The sequence below is a fragment of the Mirounga angustirostris genome, unplaced genomic scaffold (assembly GCF_029215605.1).
Source record: "Mirounga angustirostris isolate CCGP_5_RB_7025 unplaced genomic scaffold, mMirAng1.0.hap1 SCAF_8, whole genome shotgun sequence".
NCBI classification, from domain to species: Eukaryota; Metazoa; Chordata; class Mammalia; order Carnivora; family Phocidae; genus Mirounga; species Mirounga angustirostris.
This window is the reverse complement of record NW_026991716.1, coordinates 790,757-813,112: the sequence shown is the minus strand read 5'-3', so window position 1 is coordinate 813,112 and position 22,356 is coordinate 790,757. Positions and strand designations below refer to the sequence as shown.

Sequence of the window (22,356 nt, the reverse complement as noted above, 5' to 3'; positions counted from 1 at the left end):
CATCACCTGGCTACCCCATCCCTCCAGCCCCCTTCCCCTCTAAAACCCTCAGTTTGTTTCATGGAGTCCAGAGTCTCTCATGGTTTGTCTCCCTCTCTGATTTCTCCCCCCTCCGGTTTCTCTCCCTCCCCCCAATTGTCCTCTGCCTTATTCCTTATGTTCCGCATATGAGTGAAACCATATGATAATTGTCTTTTTCTGCTTGACTTATTTCACTAGGCATAATTCCCTCCAATTCCATCCATGTTGATGCAAATGATGGGTATTCTTCCTTTCTGATGGCTGAGCAATATTCCATTCTACATACGTACCACATCTTCTTTATCCATTTTTCTGTTGAAGGGCATCTTGGCTCCTTCCGCAGTTTGGCTGTTGTGAACATTGCTGCTATGAATATTGGAGTGCATGTGCCCCCTCTTTTCACTACATCTGTATCTTTGTGGTAAATACCTAGTAGTGCAATTCCTGGGACATAGGGTAGCTCTATTTTTTTTTTTTTTAATTTTATTATGTTATGTTAGTCACCATACAATACATCATTAGTTTTTGATGTAGTGATCCACGATCCATTGTTTTCGTATAACACCCAGTGCTCCATGCAGTACGTGCCCTCCTTAATACCCATCACCGGGCTAACCAATCCCCCCTCCCCCCTCCCCTCTAAAACCCTGTTTGTTTCTCAGGTCCATAGTCTCTCATGGTTCATCTCTCCCTCCAATTCCCCCCGCCCATTTTTCCCTTCCTACTCCTAATGTCCTCCATGTTATTCCTTATATTCCACAAATAAGGGAAACCATATGATAATTGACTTTCTCTGCTTGACTTATTTCACTTAGCATAATCTCCTCCAGTCCCATCCATGTTGATGTAAAAGTTGGGTATTCATCTTTTCTGATGGCTGAGTAATATTCCATTGCATATATGGACCACATCATTTTTATCCATTCATCTGTTGAAGGGTATCTCGGCTCTTTCCACAGTTTGGCTATTGCGGACATTGCTGCTATGAACATTGGGGTGCATATGGCCCTTCTTTTCACTACATCTGTGTCTTTGGGGTAAATACCCAGGAGTCCAATTGCTGGGTCACTGGGTAGCTCTATTTTTAAATTTTTGAGGCACCTCCACACTGTTTTCCAAAGTGGCTGTACCAACTTGCATTCCCACCAACAGTTCCCCTTTCTCCACAACCTCTCCAACATTTGTTGTTTCTTTCCCTGTCCATTTTTGCCATTCTAACTGGTATAAGGTGGTATCTCAATGTGGTTTTGATTTGGATTTCCCTGATGGCTAATGATGATGAACATTTTTTCATGTGTCTGTTAGCCATTTGTATGTTTTCTTCAGAGAAGTGTCTTTTCATGCCTTCTGCCCACTTTTTGACTTGATTACTTGTTTTTTGGGTGTTGAGTTTGAGAAGTTCTTTATAGATCTTGGATACCAGCCCTTTGTCTGTAGTGTCATTTGCAAATATCTTCTCCCATTCTGTGGGTTGCGACTTTGTTTTGTTGACTGTTTCCTTTGCTGTGCAGAAGCTTTTTATCTTGATGAAGTCCCAAAAGTTCATTTTTGCTTTTCTTTCACTAGCTTTTGGAGATGTATCTTGAAAGAAGTTGCTGTGGCCGATGTCAGAGAGGTTACTGCCTATGTTCTCCTCTAGGATTTGGATGGATTCCTGTCTCACATTGAGGTCTTTCATGCATTTTGAGTTTATCTTTGTGAATGGTGTTAGAGAATGGTCAAGTTTCATTCTTCTGCATATGGCTGTCCAATTTTCCTAGCACCATTTACTGAAGAGAGTGTCTTTTTTCCATTGCATGTTTTTTCCTGCTTTGTCAAAGATTATTTGACCATAGAGTTGAGGGTCCATATCTGGGTTCTCTATTCTGTTCCATTGGTCTGTATGTCTGTTTTTGTTTTGTTTTGTTTTTAAAGATTTTATATATTTATTTGAGACAGAGAGAATGAGAGAGAGAGAGAGCACATGAGGGGGGGAGGGTCAGAGGGAGAAGCAAGCTCCTTGCTGAGCAGGGAGCCCAATGCAGGACTCGATCCAGGGACTCCAGGATCATGACCTGAGTCGAAGGCAGTTGCTTAACCAACTGAGCCACCCAGGCGCCCATGTATGTCTGTTTTTGTGCCAGTACCATGCTGTCTTGGTAATCACTCCTTTGTAATATAGCTTGAAATTGGGCAACGTGATGCCTCCAGCTTTGTTTTTCTTTTTCAACATCTCCTTGGCGATTCAGGGTCTTTTTTGATTCCATACAAATTTTAGGATTGTTTGTTCCAGCACTTTGAAAAATGTCATTGGAATTTTGATCGGGATGGCATTGAAGGTATAGATTGCTCTGGGTAGCATAGACATTTTAACAATGTTTATTCTTTCGATCCGTGAGCATGGAATATTTTTCCATCTTTTTGTGTCTTCTTCAATTTCTTTCATGAGTGTTCTGTAGTTCCTAGAGTATAGATCTTTTACCTCTTTGGTTAGGTTTATTCCGAGGTATCTTATGGTTTTTGGTGCTATTGTAAATGGAATCATTTCTCTAATTTCTCTTTCTATAGTTGCATTGTTAGCGTATAAGAAAGCAACTGATTTCTGTGCTTTGAGTTTGTATCCTGCCACATTACTGAATTGCTGGATGAGTTCTAGTAATTTGGGAGTGGAGTCTTTTGGGTTTTCCACATAAAGTATCATGTCATCTGCGAAAAGAGAGAGTTTGACTTCTTCTTTGCCAACTTGAATACCTTTTATTTCTTTTTGTTGTGTGATTGTTGTTGCTAGGACTTCTAGTACTATGTTGAACAACAGTGGTGAGAGTGGGCATCCTTGACGTGTTCCTGATCTTAAGGGAAAGGCTCTCAGCTTTTCCCCATTTAGGATGATATTCGCTGTGGGTTTTTCGTAGATGGATTTTATGAGCTTGAGGAATGTTCCCTCTATTCCTATACTCTGTAGAGTTTTAATCAGGAAAGGATGCTGTATTTTGTCAAATGCTTTTTCTGCATCAATTGAGAGGACCCTATGGTTCTTCTCCCTCCTCTTATTAATGTGTTCTATCACATTGATTGATTTGCGAATGTTGAAGCACACTTGCATTCCGGGGATAAATCCCACTTGGTCGTGGTGGATGATCCTTTTAATGTATTGTTGGATCCTATTAGCTAGGATTTTGCTGAGGATTTTGGAATCCATATTCATCAGGGATATCGGTCTGAAATTCTCCTTTTTGATGGTGTCTTTGCCTGGTTTTGTGATTAAGGTAATGCTGGCCTCATAGAATGAGTTTGGAAGTTTTCCTTCTGTTTCTATTTTTTGAAACAGCTTCAGTAGAATAGGTATTATTTCTTCTTTGAATGTTTGGTAGAATTCCCCAGGGAATCCATCAGGCCCTGGACTCTTGTTTTTTGGGAGGTTTTCGATCACTGCTTCATTCTCGTTACTGGTTATTGGCCTATTCAGGTTGTCAATTTCTTCCTGTTTCAGTCTTGGCAGCTTATAGATTTCCAGGAAGGCCTCCATTTCATCCAGATTGCCATGTTTATTGGCATAGAGTTGTTGATAATAATTTCTAATAATTGTTTCTATTTCCTTGGTGTTAGTCGTGATCTCTCCCCTTTCATTCATAATTTTATTAATTCGGGTCCTTTCTCTCTTCTTTTGGATAAGTCTGGCCAGTGGTTTATCAATCTTATTAAGTCTTTCAAAGAACCCTAGTTTCATTGATCTGATCTACTGTGTTTCTGGTTTCTAATTCATTGATTTCTGCTCTAATTTTAATTATTTCTCTTCTAATGCGTGGCTTAGGCATCGTTTGTTGCTTTTTCTCTAGTTCTTTAAGTTGTAAAGTTAGTTGGTGAATTTGGGATTTTTCTATTTTTTTTGAGTGAGGCTTGGATGGCTATGTATTTCCCCCTTAGGACCGCCTTTGCAGTATCCCATAGGTTTTGGACCGACGTGTTTTCGTTCTCATTGATTTCCATGAATTGTTTAAGTTCTTCTTTGATTTCTTGGTTGACCCAAACATTCTTGAGCAGAGTGGTCTTTAGCTTCCAAGTGTTTGGATTTCTGCCAATTTTTTTCTTGTGATTGAGTTCCAGTTTTAGAGCATTGTGGTCTGAGAATATGCAGGGAATAATCTCAATCTTTTGGTATTGGTTGAGACCTGATTTGTGACCCAGTATATGGTTTATTCTGGAGAATGTCCCATGTGTGCTCGAGAAGAATGAGTATTCTGTTGTTTTAGGGTGGAATGTTCTGTAAATATCTATGAGGTCCATCTGGTCCAATGTATCATTCAAAGCTCTTGTTTCCTTGTTGATTTTCTGCTTAGATGATCTGTCCATTGCTGAGAGTGGAGTATTGAGGTCTCCTACAATTAATGTATTGTTATCAATATGACTCTTTATTTTGGTTAACAGTTGGCTTATGTAGATGGCGGCTCCCATGTTGGGGGCATAGATATTTACAATTGTTAGATCTTCTTGTTGGATAGACCCTTTAGGAATGATATAGTGTCCTTCTGTGTCTCTGACTACAGACTTTAGTTTAAAATCTAATTTGTCTGATATAAGAATTGCTACCCCAGCTTTCTTTTGAGGTCCGCTGGCATGGAAGATGGATCTCCATCCCTTCCCTTTCAGTCTGGATGTATCTTTAGGTTCAAAATGAGTCTCTTGTAGACAGCATATGGATGGGTCCTGTCTTTTTATCCAATCTGCAACCCTGTGCCGTTTTATTGGAGAGTTTAGGCCATTCACGTTGAGAGTGATTATTGAAAGATATGAATTAATTGTCATCATGTTGCCTGTGAAGATGTTGTTTTTATAGATTGTCCCTGTAAGTTTCTGTTGTAGTTCACTCTTGGGATCTTCCTCCTTTTATAGAACCCCCCTTAATATTTCTTGCAGGGCCGGCTTAGTGGTCACATATTCTTTCAACTTCTGCCAGTCCTGGAAGCTCTGCATCTCTCCGTCCATTCTAAATTTAAGCCTTGCCGGATAAAGTATTCTTGGCTGCGTGTTCTTCTCATTTAGTACCCTGAATATGTTTTGCCAGGCCTTTCTGGCTTGCCAGGTCTCTGTGGATAGGTCTGACGTTATTCTGATGTTCCTCCCTCTGTACATAAGGAATCTCTTCCCCCTAACTCCCCTTAAGATGGTTTCCTTGGTTCTAAGATTTGAAAGTTTTACTCTTACATGCCGGGGTGTTGGCCTGTTTTCCTTGGTCTTAGGAGGGGTCCTCTCTGCTTCTAGGACTTGAATATTTGTTTCATTCCCCAGATTAGGGAAGTTCTCAGCTATGATTTGCTCAAATACATCTAGTCCTCTCTTTCTCTCCACTCCCTCTGGGATTTCAATTATTCTGACATTGGAACGCCTCATGGTGTCACTCATTTCTCTGACTCTATTTTCATGGATTCTGAGTTGTTTTTCCCTGGCCTCCTCTTTTCCCTTTTTATCTATTATAGTGTCTTCCAGATCGCTTATTCTCTCTTCTGTCTCAGTTACCCTAGCTGTTAGATTATCTAGATTGGATTGGATCTCATTGATAGCATTTTTAAGTTCTGCCAATTCACCTTTCATTTCTGCCCTTAGAGACTCTATGTTGCCATTAATTGATTTCTCCATTCTAGCCATTGTCTTCACAATTGCTAGCCTGAATTCCATCTCCGACATCTTGGTTATATCTGCCTCCATTTGTAAATCTGCAGCATAAGTCATAATCTCTGAGTCTTTTCTGTTTTGGGGGCTCCTCCTCCTAGTCATTCTGTTGATGGGTGTTTGAGGGAATGTATAGAGTCCAAATTATTGACCAGAATCCAAGCAAGATGCACCTGTTTTCTTGGGACCTTAGGGTTGCTGGCCTCTTGTTTTCCCAGGCTGTCTTCTGGGGGAGGGGCCTGCCAAGCTGTTACTCAGGCAACCCTGTTTGGGCGGAGTTGCCTTGCGCCCCTGTGGTGGGGGATGGGCCCAGTGGGAATCAGTCTTTGGCGCTTTTGTTCTCTGGCGCCTTTCTCTGGTGGCTTTCCGCGTCTCTTCTGCGAGTCAGAGCAGAAGAGACCATTTCCAACCCTCTGCCTCAGAGCAGAGAGATTGCAGTCTGTTCTTCAGTGAGCTCTCCAGGCCACACTGTCTCCATTTCTGTCTGTGCTGCTATAAACTTCAGCGTCCTGGGTTGTGTGCCCCTCCGCAGTGCTCCCAGTCCTGCCTCCAGGTTGGGGCACTTCTCTGCCCTTTGTGCTTCTAAAAATGCCAGCCGCTCCCAGTTCGCACGCGCGACTCTGCCGCTTGGGGTTTCCACCCCGGGGGCTGCCTTAAAGTCCTTTCCGATTGCTACCGGTCTGCGAGTCTGTGCCCCGTCCGCAGCGTGCGAGGATGTCACTCACCAGCGGTGTAGGATCCCCACGTCCAGGCACCCTCCCGCCACCGCTTATCCTCCGATATCTGCCCGCAGAATCACGGCTCCCGCTTCATACCTCAAAACCAACTGCCTGCGATATTCTGTTTGTAGAGATCCAGATCTTCTTACATCTCAGGCTGGTTTCGTGGGTGCTCAGAGTGGTCTGGTAGATATCCAGCTCAATTCCGGGGACCAGTTGAAATAGGGTCCCCTACTCTTCCGCCATCTTTCCCTACTCTCACTAGGGTAGCTCTATTTTTAACTTCTTGAGGAACCTCCACACTATTTTCTAAAGTGGCTGCACCAACTTGCATTCCCACTAGCAGTGTAAGAGGGTTCCCCTTTCTCCACAACCTCTCCAACATTTGTTGTTTCTGTCCCTGTCCATTTTTGCCATTCTAACTGGTGTAAGATGGTATCTCCATGTGGTTTTGATTTGAATTTCCCTGATGACTAATGATGACGAACATTTTTTCATGTGTCTGTTAGCCATTTGTATGTTTTCTTCAGAGAAGTGTCTTTTCATGCCTTCTGCCCACTTTTTGACTTGATTATTTGTTTTTTGGGCGTTGAGCTTGAGAAGATCTTTATAGATCTTGAATACCAGCCCTTTATCTGTAGTGTCATTTGCAAATATCTTGTCCCATTCTGTGGGTTGCCTCTTTGTTTTGTTGACTGTTTCCTTTGCTGTGCAGAAGCTTTTTATCTTGATGAAGTCCCAAAAGTTCATTTTTGCTTTTCTTTCACTAGCTTTTGGAGATGTATCTTGAAAGAAGTTGCTGTGGGCGATATCAAAGAGGTTACTGCCTATGTTCTCGTCTTGGATTTTGATGGATTCCTGTGTCACATTGAGGTCTTTTATGCACTTTGAGTTTATCTTTGTGTAGGGTGTTAGAGAATGGTCGATTTTCATTCTACTGCATGTGGCTGTCCAATTTTCCCAGCATGATTTATTGAAGAGACTGTCTTTTTTCCATTGCATGTTTTTTCCTGCTTTGTCAAAGACTATTTGACCATAGAGTTGAGGGTCCATATCTGCGTTCTCTATTCTGTTCCATTGGTCTATATGTGTGTTTTTGTGCCAGTACCATGCTGTCTTGGTAATCACTGCTTTGTACTATAGCTTGAAATTGGGCAACGTGATGCCTCCAACTTTGTTTTTCTTTTTCAACATTTCCTTGGTGATTCGGGGTCTTTTCTGATTCCATACAAACTTTAGGATTGTTTGTTCCAGCACTTTGAAAAATGTCATTGGAGTTTTGATCGGGATGGCATTGAAGGTATAGATTGCTCTGGGTAGCATAGACGTTTTAACAATGTTTATTCTTCCAATCCATGAGCATGGAATATTTTCCCATCTTTTTGTGTCTTCTTCAATTTCTTTCATGAGTGTTCTGTAGTTCCTAGAGTATAGATCCTTTACCTCTTTGGTTAGGTTTATTCCGAGGTATCTAATGGTTTTTGGTGCTATTGTAAATGGAATCATTTCTCTAATTTCTCTTTCTACAGTTGTGTTGTTAGGGTATAAGAGAGCAACTGATTTCTGTGCATTGATTTTGTATCCTGCCACATTACTGAATTGCTGGATGAGTTCTCGTAATTTGGGGGGGTGGAGTCTTTTGGGTTTTCCACATAAAGTATCATGTCGTCTGCGAAAAGAGAGAGTTTGACTTCTTCTTTGCCAATTTGAATACATTTTATTTCTTTTTGTTGTGTGATTGCTGTTGCTAGGACTTCTGGTACTATGTTGAACAACAGTGATGAGAGTGGGCATCCTTGACGTGTTCCTGATCTTAAGGGAAAGGCTCTCAGCTTTTCCCCATTTAGGATGATATTCGCTGTGGGTTTTTCAAAGATGGATTTTATGAACTTGAGGAATGTTCCCTCTATCCCTATCCCTATACTGTGAAGAGATTTAATCAGGAAAGGATGCTGTATTTTGTCAAATGCTTTCTCTGCATCAATTGAGAGGACAATATGGTTCTTCTCCCTCCTCTTATTAATGTGTTCTATCACATGAGTGTTTTGCGAATGTTGAACCACCCTTGCATCCCGAGGATAAATCCCACTTGGTCGTGGTGGATGATCCTTTTAATGTATTGTTGGATCCTATTAGCTAGGATTTTTTTGAGGATTTTGGAATCCATATTCATCAGGGATATCAGTCTGAAATTCTCCTTTTTGATGGGGTCTTTGCCTGGTTTGGGGATTAAGGTAATGCTGGCCTCATAATGAGTTTGGAAGTTTTCCTTCTGTTTCTATTTTTTGAAACAGCTTCAGTAGAATAGGTATTATTTCTTCTTTGAATGTTTGGTAGAATTCCCCAGGGAATCCATCAGGCCCTGGACTCTTGTTTTTTGGGAGGTTTTTGCTCACTGCTTCAATCTCGTTACTGGTTATTGGCCTATTCAGGTTGTCAATTTCTTCCTGTTTCAGTCTTGGCAGCTTATAGATTTCCAGGAAGGCCTCCATTTCATCCAGATTGCCATGTTTATTGGCATAGAGTTGTTGATAATAATTTCTAATAATTGTTTCTATTTCCTTGGTGTTAGTCGTGATCTCTCCCCTTTCATTCATAATTTTATTAATTCGGGGTCCTTTCTCTTTTCTTTTGGATAAGTCTGGCCAGTGGTTTATCAATCTTATTAAGTCTTTCAAAGAACCAACTTCTAGTTTCGTTGATCTGGTCTACTGTGTTTCTGGTTTCTAATTCATTGGTTTCTGCTCTAATTTTAATTATTTCTCTTCTAATGCGTGGCTTAGGCATCACTTGTTGCTTTTTCTCTAGTTCTTTAAGGTGTAAAGTTAGTTGGTGAATTCAGGGTTTTTCTATTTTTTTGAGTGAGGCTTGGATGGCTATGTATTTCCCCCTTAGGAGCGCCTTTGCAGTATCCCATAGGTTTTGGACCGATGTGTTTTCGTTCTCATTGATTTCCATGAATTGTTTAAGTTCTTTGATTTCTTGGTTGACCCAAACATTCTTGAGCAGAGTGGTCTTTAGCTTCCAAGTGTTTGAATTTCTGCCAATTTTTTTTCTTGTGATTGAGTTCCAGTTTTAGAGCATTGTGGTCTGAGAATAAGCAGGGAATAATCTCAATCTTTTGGTATCGGTTGAGACCTGATTTGTGACCCAGTATGTGGTCTATTCTGGAGAAATTTCCATGTGCGTTAGAGAAGAATGAGTATTCTGTTGTTTTAGGGTGGAATTTTCTGTAAATATCTATGAGGTCCATCTGGTCCAGTGTATCATTCAAAGCTCTTGTTTCCTTGTTGATTTTCTGCTTAGATGATCTGTCCATTGCTGAGAGTGGAGTATTGAGGTCTCCTACAATTAATGTATTGTTATCAATATGACTCTTTATTTTGGTTTTACAGTGGGTTAAATGGCTGCCCGTGTTGGGGGCTGCCCATGTTAGGGGCATAGATATTTACAATTGTTAGATCTTTTTGTTGGATAGACTCTTTAGGGATGATATAGTGTCCTTCTGTGTCTCTAACTACAGACTTTAGTTTAAAATCTAATTTGTCAGATATAGGAATTACTACCCCAGCTTTCTTTTGAGGTCCGCTGGCATGGAAGATGGATCTCCATCCCGTCACTTTCAGTCTGGATGTATCTTTAGGTTCAAAATGAGTCTCTTGTAGACAGCATATGGATGGGTCCTGTCTTTTTATCCAATCTGCAACCCTGTGCCGTTTTATGGGAGAGTTTAGGCCATTCACGTTGAGAGTGATTATTGAAAGATATGAATTAATTGTCATCATGTTGCCTGTGAAGGTGTTGTTTTTATAGATTGTCCCTGTAAATTTCTGTTGTAGTTCAGTCTTGGTATCTTTCTCTTTTTTAGAACCCCCCTTAATATTTCTTGCAGGGCCGGCTTAGTGGTCACATATTCTTTCAATTTCTGCCAGTCTTGGACGCTCTGCATCTCTCCATCCATTCTAAATGACAGCCTCGCCGGCTAAAGAACTCTTGGCTGCATGTTATTCTTGTTTAGTACCCTGAATATGTCTTGCCAGGCCTTTCTGGCTTGCTAGGTCTGTGGATAGGTCTGACGTTATTCTGATGTTCCTCCCTCTGTATGTAAGGGATCTCTTCCCCCTAACTGCCCTTAAGATGATTTCCTTTGTTCTAATATTTGCGAGTTTTACTATTACATGCCGGGGTGTTGGCGTGTTTTCCTTGATCTGGGAGCAGTCCTCTCTGCCTCTAGGACATGAATGTTTGTTTCATTCCCCAGATTAAGGAAGTTCTCAGCTACGATTTGCTCAAATATATCTTCTAGTCCTCTCTCTCTCTCCACTCCCTCTGGGATTCCAATAATTCTGACATTGGAATGCTTCATGGTGTCACTTATTTCTCTGATTCTATTTTCATGGATTCTGAGTTGTTTTTCCGTGGCCTCCTCTTTTCCCTTTTTATCTATTAATTTGTCTTCCAGGTCACTGATTCATTCTTCTGCCTCACTTACCCTATGTGTTAGATTATCCAGATTAGATTGGATCTCATTGATAGCATTTTTAAGTTCTGCCAATTCACCTTTCATTTCTGCTGTTAGAGACCCTATGTTGCCATTAATTGATTTCTCCATTCTAGCCATTGTCTTCACAATTGCTAGCCTGAATTCCATCTCCGACATCTTGGTTTTATCTGCATCCATTTGTAAATCTGCAGTGTAAGTCATAATCTCTGAGTTTTTCTATTTTGGATGTTCCTCCTCCTAGTCATTCTGTTGATGGGTGGATGAGGGAATGTATAGAGTCCAAATTATTGACAGAAGGCAAGCAAGATGCAGCTGTTTTCTAGGTACTTTAGGGTTGCTGGCCTCTTGTTCTCCCAGCCTGTCCTCTGGGGGAAGGACCTGCCTCAGTGTAACTCAGGCAATCCTGTTTGGGCAGAGTTGCCCTGCCCCTCTGTGGTGGGGGATGAGCTCAGTGGGAACCAGTGTTTGGGGCATTTGTTCTCTGGTGGCTTTCCATGTCTCTTCCAAGAGTCTGAGCAGAAGAGACCATTTCCAACCCTCTGCCTCAGAGCAGAGAGATCACAGTCTGTTCTTCAGTGAGCTCTCCAGGCCACACTATCCCCGTTTCTGTAGGTGCTGTTATAAAGTGCAGCATCCTGGGTTGTGTGCCCCTCCGCAGCGCCCCTAGTCCTGCCCCCAGGATGGGGCACGTCTCTGCCCTTTGTGCTTCTAAAACTGCCAGCCACACCCAGTTCACATGTGGGACCCTGCCGCTCTGGGTTTCTGTCCCGGGTGGTGCCGTAAAGTCCTTTCCCCCCCGCTACCGGTCTGCAAGCCTATGTCCCGTCTCAAGCGCGGGAAGCTATTGCTCACCAGTGGTGTAGGATCCCCACAGCCAGGTTTCCTTCTGCTCCGGTTCCTTGAAACCAACCATCTGTGATATTCTGTTTGCAGAGATCCAGATCTATCTTTCTACATCTCAGGCTGATTTCATGGGTGCTCAGAATGGTCTGGTAGATATCCAGGTCAATTCCGGGGACCAGTTCAAATAGGGTCCCCTACTCCTGTGCCATCGTTTCTCCTCACATCCTTCTGCCCATTTTTTGACTTGATTATTTGTTTTTTGGGTGTTAAGTTTGAGAAGTTCTTTATAGATCTTGGATATCAGCCCTTTGTCTGTAAGTGTCATTTGCAAATATCTTCTCCCATTCTGTGGGTTGCCTCTTTGTTTTGTTGACTGTTTCCTTTGCTCTGCAGAAGCTTTTTATCTTGATGAAGTCCCAAAAGTTCACTTTCACTTTTGTTTCCCTTGCCTTTGGAGACGTGTCTTGAAAGAAGTTGCTGTGGCCTATGTCGAAGAGGTTACTGCCTATGTTCTCATCTAGGATTTTATTGATTCCTCTCTCACATTGAGGTCTTTCATCCATTGTGAGTTTATCTTTGTGTATGGTGTAAGAGAATGGTCGGGTTTCATTCTTCTGTATATGGCCGTCCAATTTTCCCAGTACTGGATTATTTTTTCTGATTTCTCAAAGATTGGTTGACCATAGAGTTGAGGGTCCATATCTGGGCTCTCTATTCTGTTCCATTGGTCTTTGTGTCTTTTTTACTTCCAGTACCATGCTGTCTTGGTGATCACTCCTTTGTAATATAGCTTGAAATCAGGCAACGTGATGCCCCCAGCTTTGTTTATCTTTTTCAACATTCCCTTGGCAATCTGTGTAGTTTTCTGGTTCCACACAAATTTTAGGATTATTTGTTCCAGCTCTTTGAAAACTGCCAATGGTATTTTAGAGAGGACTAGAAGGTATAATTGAACAAATCATAGCTGAGAACTTCCCTAATCTGGGGAAGGAAACAAGTATTTATATGGAAGAGGCAGAGAGGACCCCTCCCAAGATTAATAACAATAGACCAACACCCCGACTTATAATAATGAAACTTGCAAATCCTACAGCCAAGGAAACTATCATCAGATTAGTTAGGAGGAAGAAATTTTTTACGTATGGAGAGAGGAACATCAAAATAACATCAGACCTGTCCACAGAGACCTGGCAAGCCAGAAAGCAATATAAAAACTTTTGCACAGCAAAGAAAACAGTTAACTAACCAAGAGGCAACCCATGGAATTGGAGAAGATATTTGGAAATACATTACAGATAAAGGGCTGGTATCCAAGATCTATAAAGAACTTCTCAAACTCAATACTCCAAAAAGCAAACAATCCAGTCAATAAATGGGCAGAAGACATGAACAGACACTTCTACAAAGAAGACATACAAATGCCTAACAGACACATGAAATATGTACAATATCACTAGCCATCAGGGAAATACAAATCAAAACCACAATGAGATACCAGCCCACACCAGTTAGAATGGCAAAAATTAACAAAAGAGGAACAACAAATATTGGCTAGGATGTAGAGAAAGGGGAACACTCTTACACTGTTGGTGGGAATGCTAGCTGGTACAGCTACTCTGGAAAACACTATGGAGGTTCCTCAAAAAGTTAAAAATAGAGCTACCCTATGACCCAGCAATTGCACTACTAGGTATTTACACCAAAGATACACATGTAGTGAAAAGAAGGGGCACATGCACCCCAATGGTTCACAGCAGTGATGTCCACAATAGCCAAAGTATGGAAGGAGCCAAGATGCCCTTCAACAGATGAATGGATAAAGAAGATGTGGTCCATATATACAATGGAATATTACTCAGCCCTCAGGAAGGATGAATACCCACTATTTGCATCAACATAGATGGAACTGGAGGGGATTATGTTAAGTGAAGTAGTCACGCAGAGAAAGACAATTATCATATGGTTTCATTCATATGTGGAACATAAGCAATAGCTCAGAGGACCGTAGGGGAAGAGAGGGAAATCCAAAGAGGGAGAAATCAGAGAGGGAGATGAACCATGAGAGACTATGGACCCCAGGAAACAATCTGAGGGTTCAAGAGGGGCGGGGGCAGGGGGATGGGGTAACAGGGTGATGGGTATTGAGGAAGGCACGTGCTGTGATGAGCACTGGGTGTTATACGTAACTAATGAATCATTGAACACTACATAAAAAGCTAATGATGTACTATACAGTGGGTAACTGAACATAATAAAAAAAGATTCTTTGTAATAGATAAAATTATGTATCCTAGGAAAAAAATAAAGGCATTTTGGGAATATAAAAACAAAACAAAACAAAAAACAAAAAAAGAACAACGATAAAAGAAACAAAAAGAAATTCCACTACATAAAAATATACAAATCTACATTTCTCAATATTTCCATAAATTCCAAGATCTATAGAAAGATCAAAGCCAAATCCTAACTAATGTCGAAGGAATTGTATTATTTTTTCCATTGAGGTTGAGACAGTCATGGAATAAATGTTTCATGAACGAATACATAATGAATAAGACTATTTTATCACCTTTTAATCCCTCTAATTTATGTCTTCTCACTTCCTTGTATAATATTAATGAAGAAATAACTTAAATAACAAAGATCCTTTACTCATGATATTGATAAATGTATGGCATCACAAGAGATTTAATGTACAAGATCAATATTTGTTATTATTTAATATACAAACCATATTGTATATGTATCCATTCATTCAAGTCTATATTTCTGAAGATCCAAGCATTAGCATAGAAAATACAAAACTAGATATCAAAACAGTTTCTGTGGGATTTTAGAATGAATTAAATGCATTCAGGTTTATGTTTACATCCCCTTTGTGTTTTTTATATTACAAACAAAATTACAAATTCCTATTGACTATTTTCTCTGAATTTATGCCAATGTTTAGAGTCATAATAGAGCTAAGTATTGCATTCACAGAATGTTCATATACAGCAACTATTCTATTAATTATGTCTATGGTCTAGGGATTGGTTACTTCACTAGAAATTAAAGACAGATTCACACCAATAGTGCACGAAGGTTTCTTTTCCTCCACATCCTTGCCAACACTTGTTATTTCTTCTGTTTTTGATTTTAGCCATTCTGACAGATGAAAAGTGATATCTTATGGGTATTTTAATTTGCATTTCCCTGATGATTAGTAATCTTTAGCATCCTTTCTTGTACTCATTGACCATCTGTATCTTCTTTGGAAAAATATTCAGATCCTTCACCCATTTTTGAAATTGGATTTTTTGGTTTTTTTGGTGTTGAGTTGTATAAGTTCTTTATATATTTTGGATATGAGCCCCTTTTTGGGTATGTCATTTGCAAACATCTTCTCCCATTCAGTAGGCTGAGTTTTTGTTTGTGGGTGTTTTCCTTCCTGTGCAAAACCTTTTTATTTTGGTGTAGTCCTAATAGTTTAATTTTTCCTTTGTTTCCCTTGTCCGAGGAGATATATTTAGAGAAATGTATCTATGGCTGATATAAAAAAAATTACTATTTTCTTGCACCAGTGGTTGAGATACAAATTGGTGCATTATTGTGGAAAAGAGTATGGAGTTTCCTTGAAAGGTTAAAAACAGAATTGCCATATGATCCAGTAATTCCACTGCTGGGTTACCCAAAGAAAGCAAACAGGCATAAAAACTAACTTGAAAAGATATATGCACCCTTACAATTATTGCAGCCTTACTTATAATAGCCAAAATATAGAAGCAACATGAGTGACCATTTATAGATGAATAGATAAAGAAAATATGGTGTATGTATACACACAATGGAATATTACTCAGCCATAAAAAGAACAGAACCTTGTCATTGGTGAAAACGTGGATAGATCTAGAGGGAGTAATGCTAAGTGAACTAAGTCAGGCAGGAAAGACAAATACCATATAAGTTCACTCATATGTGAAATTGAAGAAACAAAACAAATGAACAACAAAAAAGAGACAAACAAAAAAACAGACACTTAAACATAGAGAACAAACAAGTGGTTGCCAGTGGGGAGGAGGGACATTGATGGGTGATATAGATAAAGGGGATATAGAGTACCCTTATCAGGTTGAACATTGGATCATTATATTGTACACCTGAAACTAATATAACACTGTGTCAATTACATCTGAATGAAAAAAATAAAGACAATTAGAAAACATATTTCGTTGCCTTATCCAGGCTAATATTTTGCTATGACACCTGGTTCCTCTTCAATTTTGTAGATTCATGGTCAACTCTCACCAGCTTCCTCAGTGAATTCTTCATGTCCTTATTCCGTAGGGTATAAATGAGAGGGTTGAGACTTGGAGTGATGATTGTGTAAAAGAAGGTGAGGAACTTGCCCTGGTCTTGGGAGGCACTGTTGCCTGGTTGTAGGTACATGTAGATAATAGTTCCATAGAAGATGGACACAACAGTGAGATGAGATCCACAGGTATTAATTGCTTTGTGCTGGCCTGCTTTTGACTTTATTCTCAGCACAGCTTTGGCGATGTAGCCATAGGATATAAGAATAAGGCTGAGGGGTGTAAGGACAATGACAATGCCTAAAGCAAAAACAGACATTTCAACTGTTGTGGTGTCTATACAAGCTATTTTGACCATAGCTGGCAACTCACACAAGAAATGGTCCAGAAGGTTGTTTCCACATCGAGGCAAATTCAGGGTGAGTGTACATAGTACTACAGAATTGGCCAAACTAATGCTCCAGACTGTGATTGCCATCTTGAGACAGAGATGTGGGTTCATGATTACCAAATAATGCAAGGGCTTACAGATAGCTATGAAACGATCATAGGACATAACAGCAAGGAGGAGGCACTCAGTGGACCCCAACCACATATAAACGTAGAGTTGAGTGACACAGCCCACATAGCTGATGGTCTTGTCAGGTCCCCACAAGTTAACCAGCATTTGAGGGATGATGCTAGTCGTGAAGCATAGGTCCAGGAAAGATAAATTCCTGAGGAAAAAATACATTGGCGTGTGCAGATGGGGATCCAGGAGAGATGCAAGGATGATGGCTGTATTACCCACCCATGTAATGAAGTAGAAGATAGTGACAACTCCTGATAGGACCATCTCCAGTTTGGGATGGCCAGAGAAACCAAGCAGAACAAAACCGTGTAGAGAAGTGTAATTGCTTTTGTCCATAGTCCTTTAGTGACCAAGTCCTAGAATGAGAAGAATAGAAGGAGGTGAAGGAGGATGGGGATGAAGAGGAAGAGGAGCAGGAGGAATAAGAAGAAGAGAAGGAGGAGGAGAAGAAATCTGTCAATACAATCTATATAATTAAATGCGGAATTTAAAAAGGGAAATACTTTATGTTAATACTTAAAAATAATGGGTAAAAGTAAATATTAGAGCCAAGTAATCTGGTCTTTGTTTTAGATCCTTTTATGGATCTAAATTTATGTTTAATATTATATTTTTATCTAGGTGAGCTTGGCAAGGTTACTCTTAAAGTCAAGTTCTGAAATTTCTCACATTTAAGTTTGGAAGTTTGGAATAGATCTGGTTCTAAAGTGATGTGACCCTCCGATTCTGTACAAATCTTTTGGCTTGATATAGTGAACACACTCTTTTACTTGGTCAGCAAATTCACCTATGAAATGTAATTATTTTGTGGATGTCAGAACGAGGAAAAGAATGTTCCTCCTTTTTCATATCTTAGTGAGTAGCACTGTTGATATCCCAGTTTCTTATGTAGGAGATATGGCATTTATCTTTGGCACCGTTATCTCTCTCATCCTGGTACCTAACTTATCACCCAAACTGGTAAGTTTGAAAGCAAATTACATGTTAACTGTCCTCGCACTTTTAAAAAGCTTCCACAATCTCTACCCTAATCCAAACCACTATCGTCTCTTCTCTAGATTCTGGCAACTATCTTCATTCCTTATCCTGACTTTTTAAATTCTTTTAAAAAAAATTTTCATAGTTTAAAAAATATTAGTGAAAATACAGTGTAATATTCATTTCGGGTGTAGAATTTAGTGATTCAATCTTCCATAAAACACCCAGTGCTCATCAGAAATGCCTTCCTTAATCCCCATCACCTATTCAACCTATCCCCCTACCCACCTCCCTGCTGGTAACCATCAGTCTGTTCTCTTGACTTCCCTCTCTGTTTTTTTGTTTATCATGTTCATTTGTCTTTTGTTTCTTAAATTCCACATATGAATAAAATGATATGGTATTTGTCTTTCTCTGACTGACTTATTTTGCTTAGGATAATACTCTCTAGCTCCATCCATGTCATTGCAAATATATATACCACATCTTCTTTATCCTTTCACTAATTGATGGGCATTTAGTTTGTTTCCAAAATTTGGCTATCATTGATAATGCTGCTATCAACACCAGGGTGCATGTATTCCTTCATATTAGTGTTTTTGTATCTCTCTGGTAAACGCCTAGTAGTGCAAAATAGAAAACCCAGAGATAACCCACAACTACAGTGTCAATTAACCTCCAACAAAACAGGAAAGAATATCCAATGGAAACAAGAGAGTGTCTTCAACAACTGGTGTTGGGAGAACTGGACAGCAACATGCAAAAGAATGAAACTGGACCCGTTTCTTACATCAGACACAAAAATAAATTCAATACGGATCAAAGACCTAACTATGAGTCAGGAAACCATTAAAATCCTGGAGGAGAACACAGGCAGTAACCTCTTTGACATCGGCCATAGCATCTTCTTACTAGATGCGTCTCCCATGGCGAGGGAAACAAGAGCAAAAATAAACTATTGAGACGCCATCAAGATGAAAGGTTTCTGCATGGTGAAGGACACAATGAAGAAAATTAAAAAGCAACCTATGACATGAGAGAAGATATTTGCAAATGACATATCTGATAAGGGTTAGTATCCAAAATATATAAAGAACTTCTAAAACTCAACACCCAAAACACAAATAATTAAGGAAAAAATACATGGAAAACACGTATAGACATTTCTCCAAAGAAGACATCCAGATGGCTAACTAACACATGAAAAGATGCTCATCATCACTTATCATGAGGGAAATACAAATCAAAAGTACAATGAGATACCACCTCACATCGGTCAGAATGTGTAAAATTAACACACAGGAAACAACAGGTGTTGGGGAGGATTGGGAGAAAGGGAAAGCCTCTGACGCTGTTGGTGGGAATGCAAACTAGTGCAGCCACTCTGGAAAACAGTATGGAGTTTCCTCAAAAAGTTACAAATGGAACTACCCTACAATCCAGGAATTGCACTAGGATGTATTTACCCAAAGGATACAGATATACTAATTTGATGAGATATATACACCCTGATGTTGATAGCAGCATTATCAACAATAAACTAATTATGGAAAGAGCCCAAATGTCCATCAGTTGATATGAATAAGGAATATATGGCATAAATAAGTATAGATTATATATATACATACACACATCTAATATATAGATATTTCACTAGCTGTGTGTACACACACACACCCAATGTAATATTATTCAGCCATAAAAAAGAGTTAAATCTTGCTATTTGCAATGTTATGGATGGAAATAGTTTTATGCTCATCAAAATAAATCAGTCAGAGAAAGACAAATACCGTATGATTTTGGTCATATGTGGAATTTAAGAAACAAAACAGATAAATACAGCAGCGGGGTAGGAAGAAAGGAAAACCAGGAAATAGACTCTTAACTATAGAGAACAAATTGATGATTACTAGAGTGGAGGTGGGTGGGTTGGGAGAAATAGGTGAAAGGGTTTAAAGAGTGCACTTATTGTGATGAACACTGGGTGGTGTATGTACGTTTTGAATCACTAAATTGTATACCTGAAACTAATATTACACTGTATGTTAACTAACTGAAATTTAAATGAAAACTTGACAAATGAAAAAAAAGAACCAATTATAATCATGTATTCCTTAGGTCAAAGTTTTTTTAACAGCCCCCCATGCGGTGTGTAAACTTTAAGAAAATGGGCCTGATGTCTATTTCTCTCTACTCTATGCATGACACCCAAAGTATTCCCCTCAATACCTATCTAACCATGTATCTGTGTATCTATGCATCCATCTATCTGCATACTTGTCTTTCATCTCATCTATCCTTACCTTAACCCCTATATTAATATAGTTTTTGAATAAAAGAAAAAAATGTCACAGTATGAATGATGGTGAAAAATCACTTAAAGTTACTAGTTAGCATTTTTTTTAAAGCATTTTGTTTACATTAAGAACTTAGGTTGGTGTTTTTGAAGTTACCTGGATGGGATGAGGGAAGGTAGCAGACAAATGGAAAAGATCTGTAGTTAAATCTGTACAGTAAAATGACATATCAGATAAAGGGCTAGTATCCAAAATCTATAAAGAACTTACCAAACTCAACACCCAAAGAACAAATAATCCAATGAAGAAATGGGCAGAAGACATGAAGAGACATTTCTGCAAATAAGACATCCAAATGGCCAACAGACACATGAAAAAGTGTTCAACATCACTTGGCATCAGGGAAATCCAAATCAAACCCTGTTTATTTAAGATGCAAACTTGGCACTACCCAAATGTTTACTCACACACAAAAGATATTGGTGTGTTGAAGTCTATTTTTTTCCTGCTTAAAAATGCATGGTTTTATTTTTTTTGTTTCTTTTCCTTTTTTAATTAAAGTATAATGATCATATATTCTTATATTAGTTTAAGTTGTGCAATATAATAATCAACAATTTCATACATTTCTTTCTTTTTTTATATAGTTTATATAAAAAACTAAACATTGTCAGTAATGTGCAAGGGGGGAGCAAAGGGAGAGAGAGAGAGAGAGAGAATCTATGAGCAGACTGCCCCCTGAATGGGGGGCCAGATGCAGGGTTCAATCCCAGGTCCCTGAGATCATGACCTGAGCCAAAATCAAGAGTTTGTCACTTAACTGACTGAACAACCCAGGTGCCCCAATTCTATACATTTCTTAGTGTTTGTTGAGATAGATAAGTGTACTCTTAATTCTTTTTATCTGTTTCACCCATCCCCCCACCCACCTTCCCTCTGGCAACTACCAGTTTGTTCTCTGTATTTAAGAGTCTTTTTTTTGTCTCTTTTTTTCTTTGTTCATTTGTTTTGTTTCTTAAATTCCACATGTGAGTGAAATCATAGGGTATTTGACTTATTTCACTCAACATTACACTCTCTAGGTCCATCTATGTTGTTGGCAAAAGGCAAGATACCATTCTTATTTATGGTGGAGGATCCAAATAGATATTTTTCCAAAGAAGACAGACAAAGGGCCAACAGACACATGTAAAGATGCTCAAACAGCACTGATCATCAGGGAAATGCAAATCAAAACCACAATGAGATTTCACCTTACAACTGTCAGAAAGGCTAAAATAAAAAAGACAAAGAGTAACAAGTGTTGGTGAGGATGTGGAAAAAGGGGAACCCTCTTACACTATTGGTGGGATTCCAAACTGGTGAAACCACTCTGGAAAACCATATGGAGGTTCCTCAAAAATTAAAAGGAAAAATGTTCCAGTAATCACACTACTGGGTATTTACCCAAAGAAAACAAAAACAATTTTTATTTTATTTTATCAATTCCAGTATAGTTAACCTACAGTGTTACATTAGTTTTAGGTGTACAACATAGTGATTCAAGAATTCCATACATCACCCAGTGCTCATCACAACAAGCGAAAAAGAAAAGAAAACAAAAACACTAATTCGTTGTTATGTTAGTCACCATACAGCACATCATTAGTTTTTGATGTAGTTTTCCATGATTCATTATTTGCATATAACACCCAGTGCTCATTACAACACGTGCCCTCCTTAATACCCATCAGCAGGCTAGCCCATCCCCCCCAACACCCCTCCCCTCTGAAACCCTCAGATTGTTTCTGGAGTCCATAGTCTCTCATGGTTCGTCTCTCCCTCTGTTTTCCAACCCCTCCTTCATTTTTCCCTTCCTTCTCCTAATGTCCTCCATGCTATTCCTTATGTTCCACAAATAAGTGAAACCATATGATAATTTTCTTTCTCTGTTTGACTTATTTTACTTAGCATAATCCCCTCCAGTTCCATCCATGTCGATGCAAATGGTGGGTATTCATCCTTTCCAATGGCTGAGTAATATTCCATTGTATATATGGACCACATCTTCTTTATCCATTCATCTATTGAAGTGCATTTTTGCTTCTTCTACAGTTTGACTATCAAAAAGTTATATGCCCATATGTTTATTGCAGCACTGTTTTACAATAACCAAGATATGGAAACAGGTTCATATGGAAACAGTTCATTAGTGGATGAATGGATAAATAAGATGTGGTCCATATATACAATGGAATATTACTCAGCCATCAGAAAGGATGAATACCCACCATTTGGGTTTGACTTATTGATGGTGGTCCCACTATTTTCTGAGAAATCAGAGACCTGTTGCATTTGCTCCTTCTTTCTCCCAGAATGGTGAGGACATCCCTGTGGACCTGGTTAAAGAGCAGTGTTTGTTGTTTAAAGTTAGATACCTAGTTAGGGAGATTTTCAAAGTATGCACTTCTTCCTGAGTAGGAAGGTAGACCCTCGGGTCCTCATT

The 22,356-nt window shown here is 39.4% G+C and overlaps 1 protein-coding gene and 1 long non-coding RNA gene across 2 annotated transcripts in view; one reads left to right on the top strand and one right to left on the bottom strand.

Moving 5' to 3' along the window:
* Positions 1 to 22,356, top strand: part of LOC135365512 (uncharacterized) — a 214,727-nt gene that overhangs the window by 112,786 nt on the left and 79,585 nt on the right. The gene's annotated exons all lie outside the window — the stretch shown is intronic.
* Positions 15,970 to 16,936, bottom strand: LOC135365474 (olfactory receptor 2W1-like). Its single transcript, XM_064597015.1, has one exon. The coding sequence runs from the start codon at positions 16,930 to 16,932 to the stop codon at positions 15,970 to 15,972; it is 963 nt and encodes a 320-aa protein (XP_064453085.1). The 5' UTR covers positions 16,933 to 16,936.

Coding starts and splice junctions, on each gene's coding strand:
- LOC135365474 (XM_064597015.1), bottom strand. CDS start 16,932: ATGGACAAAAGCAATTACACTTCTCTACACGGTTTTGTTCTGCTTGGT.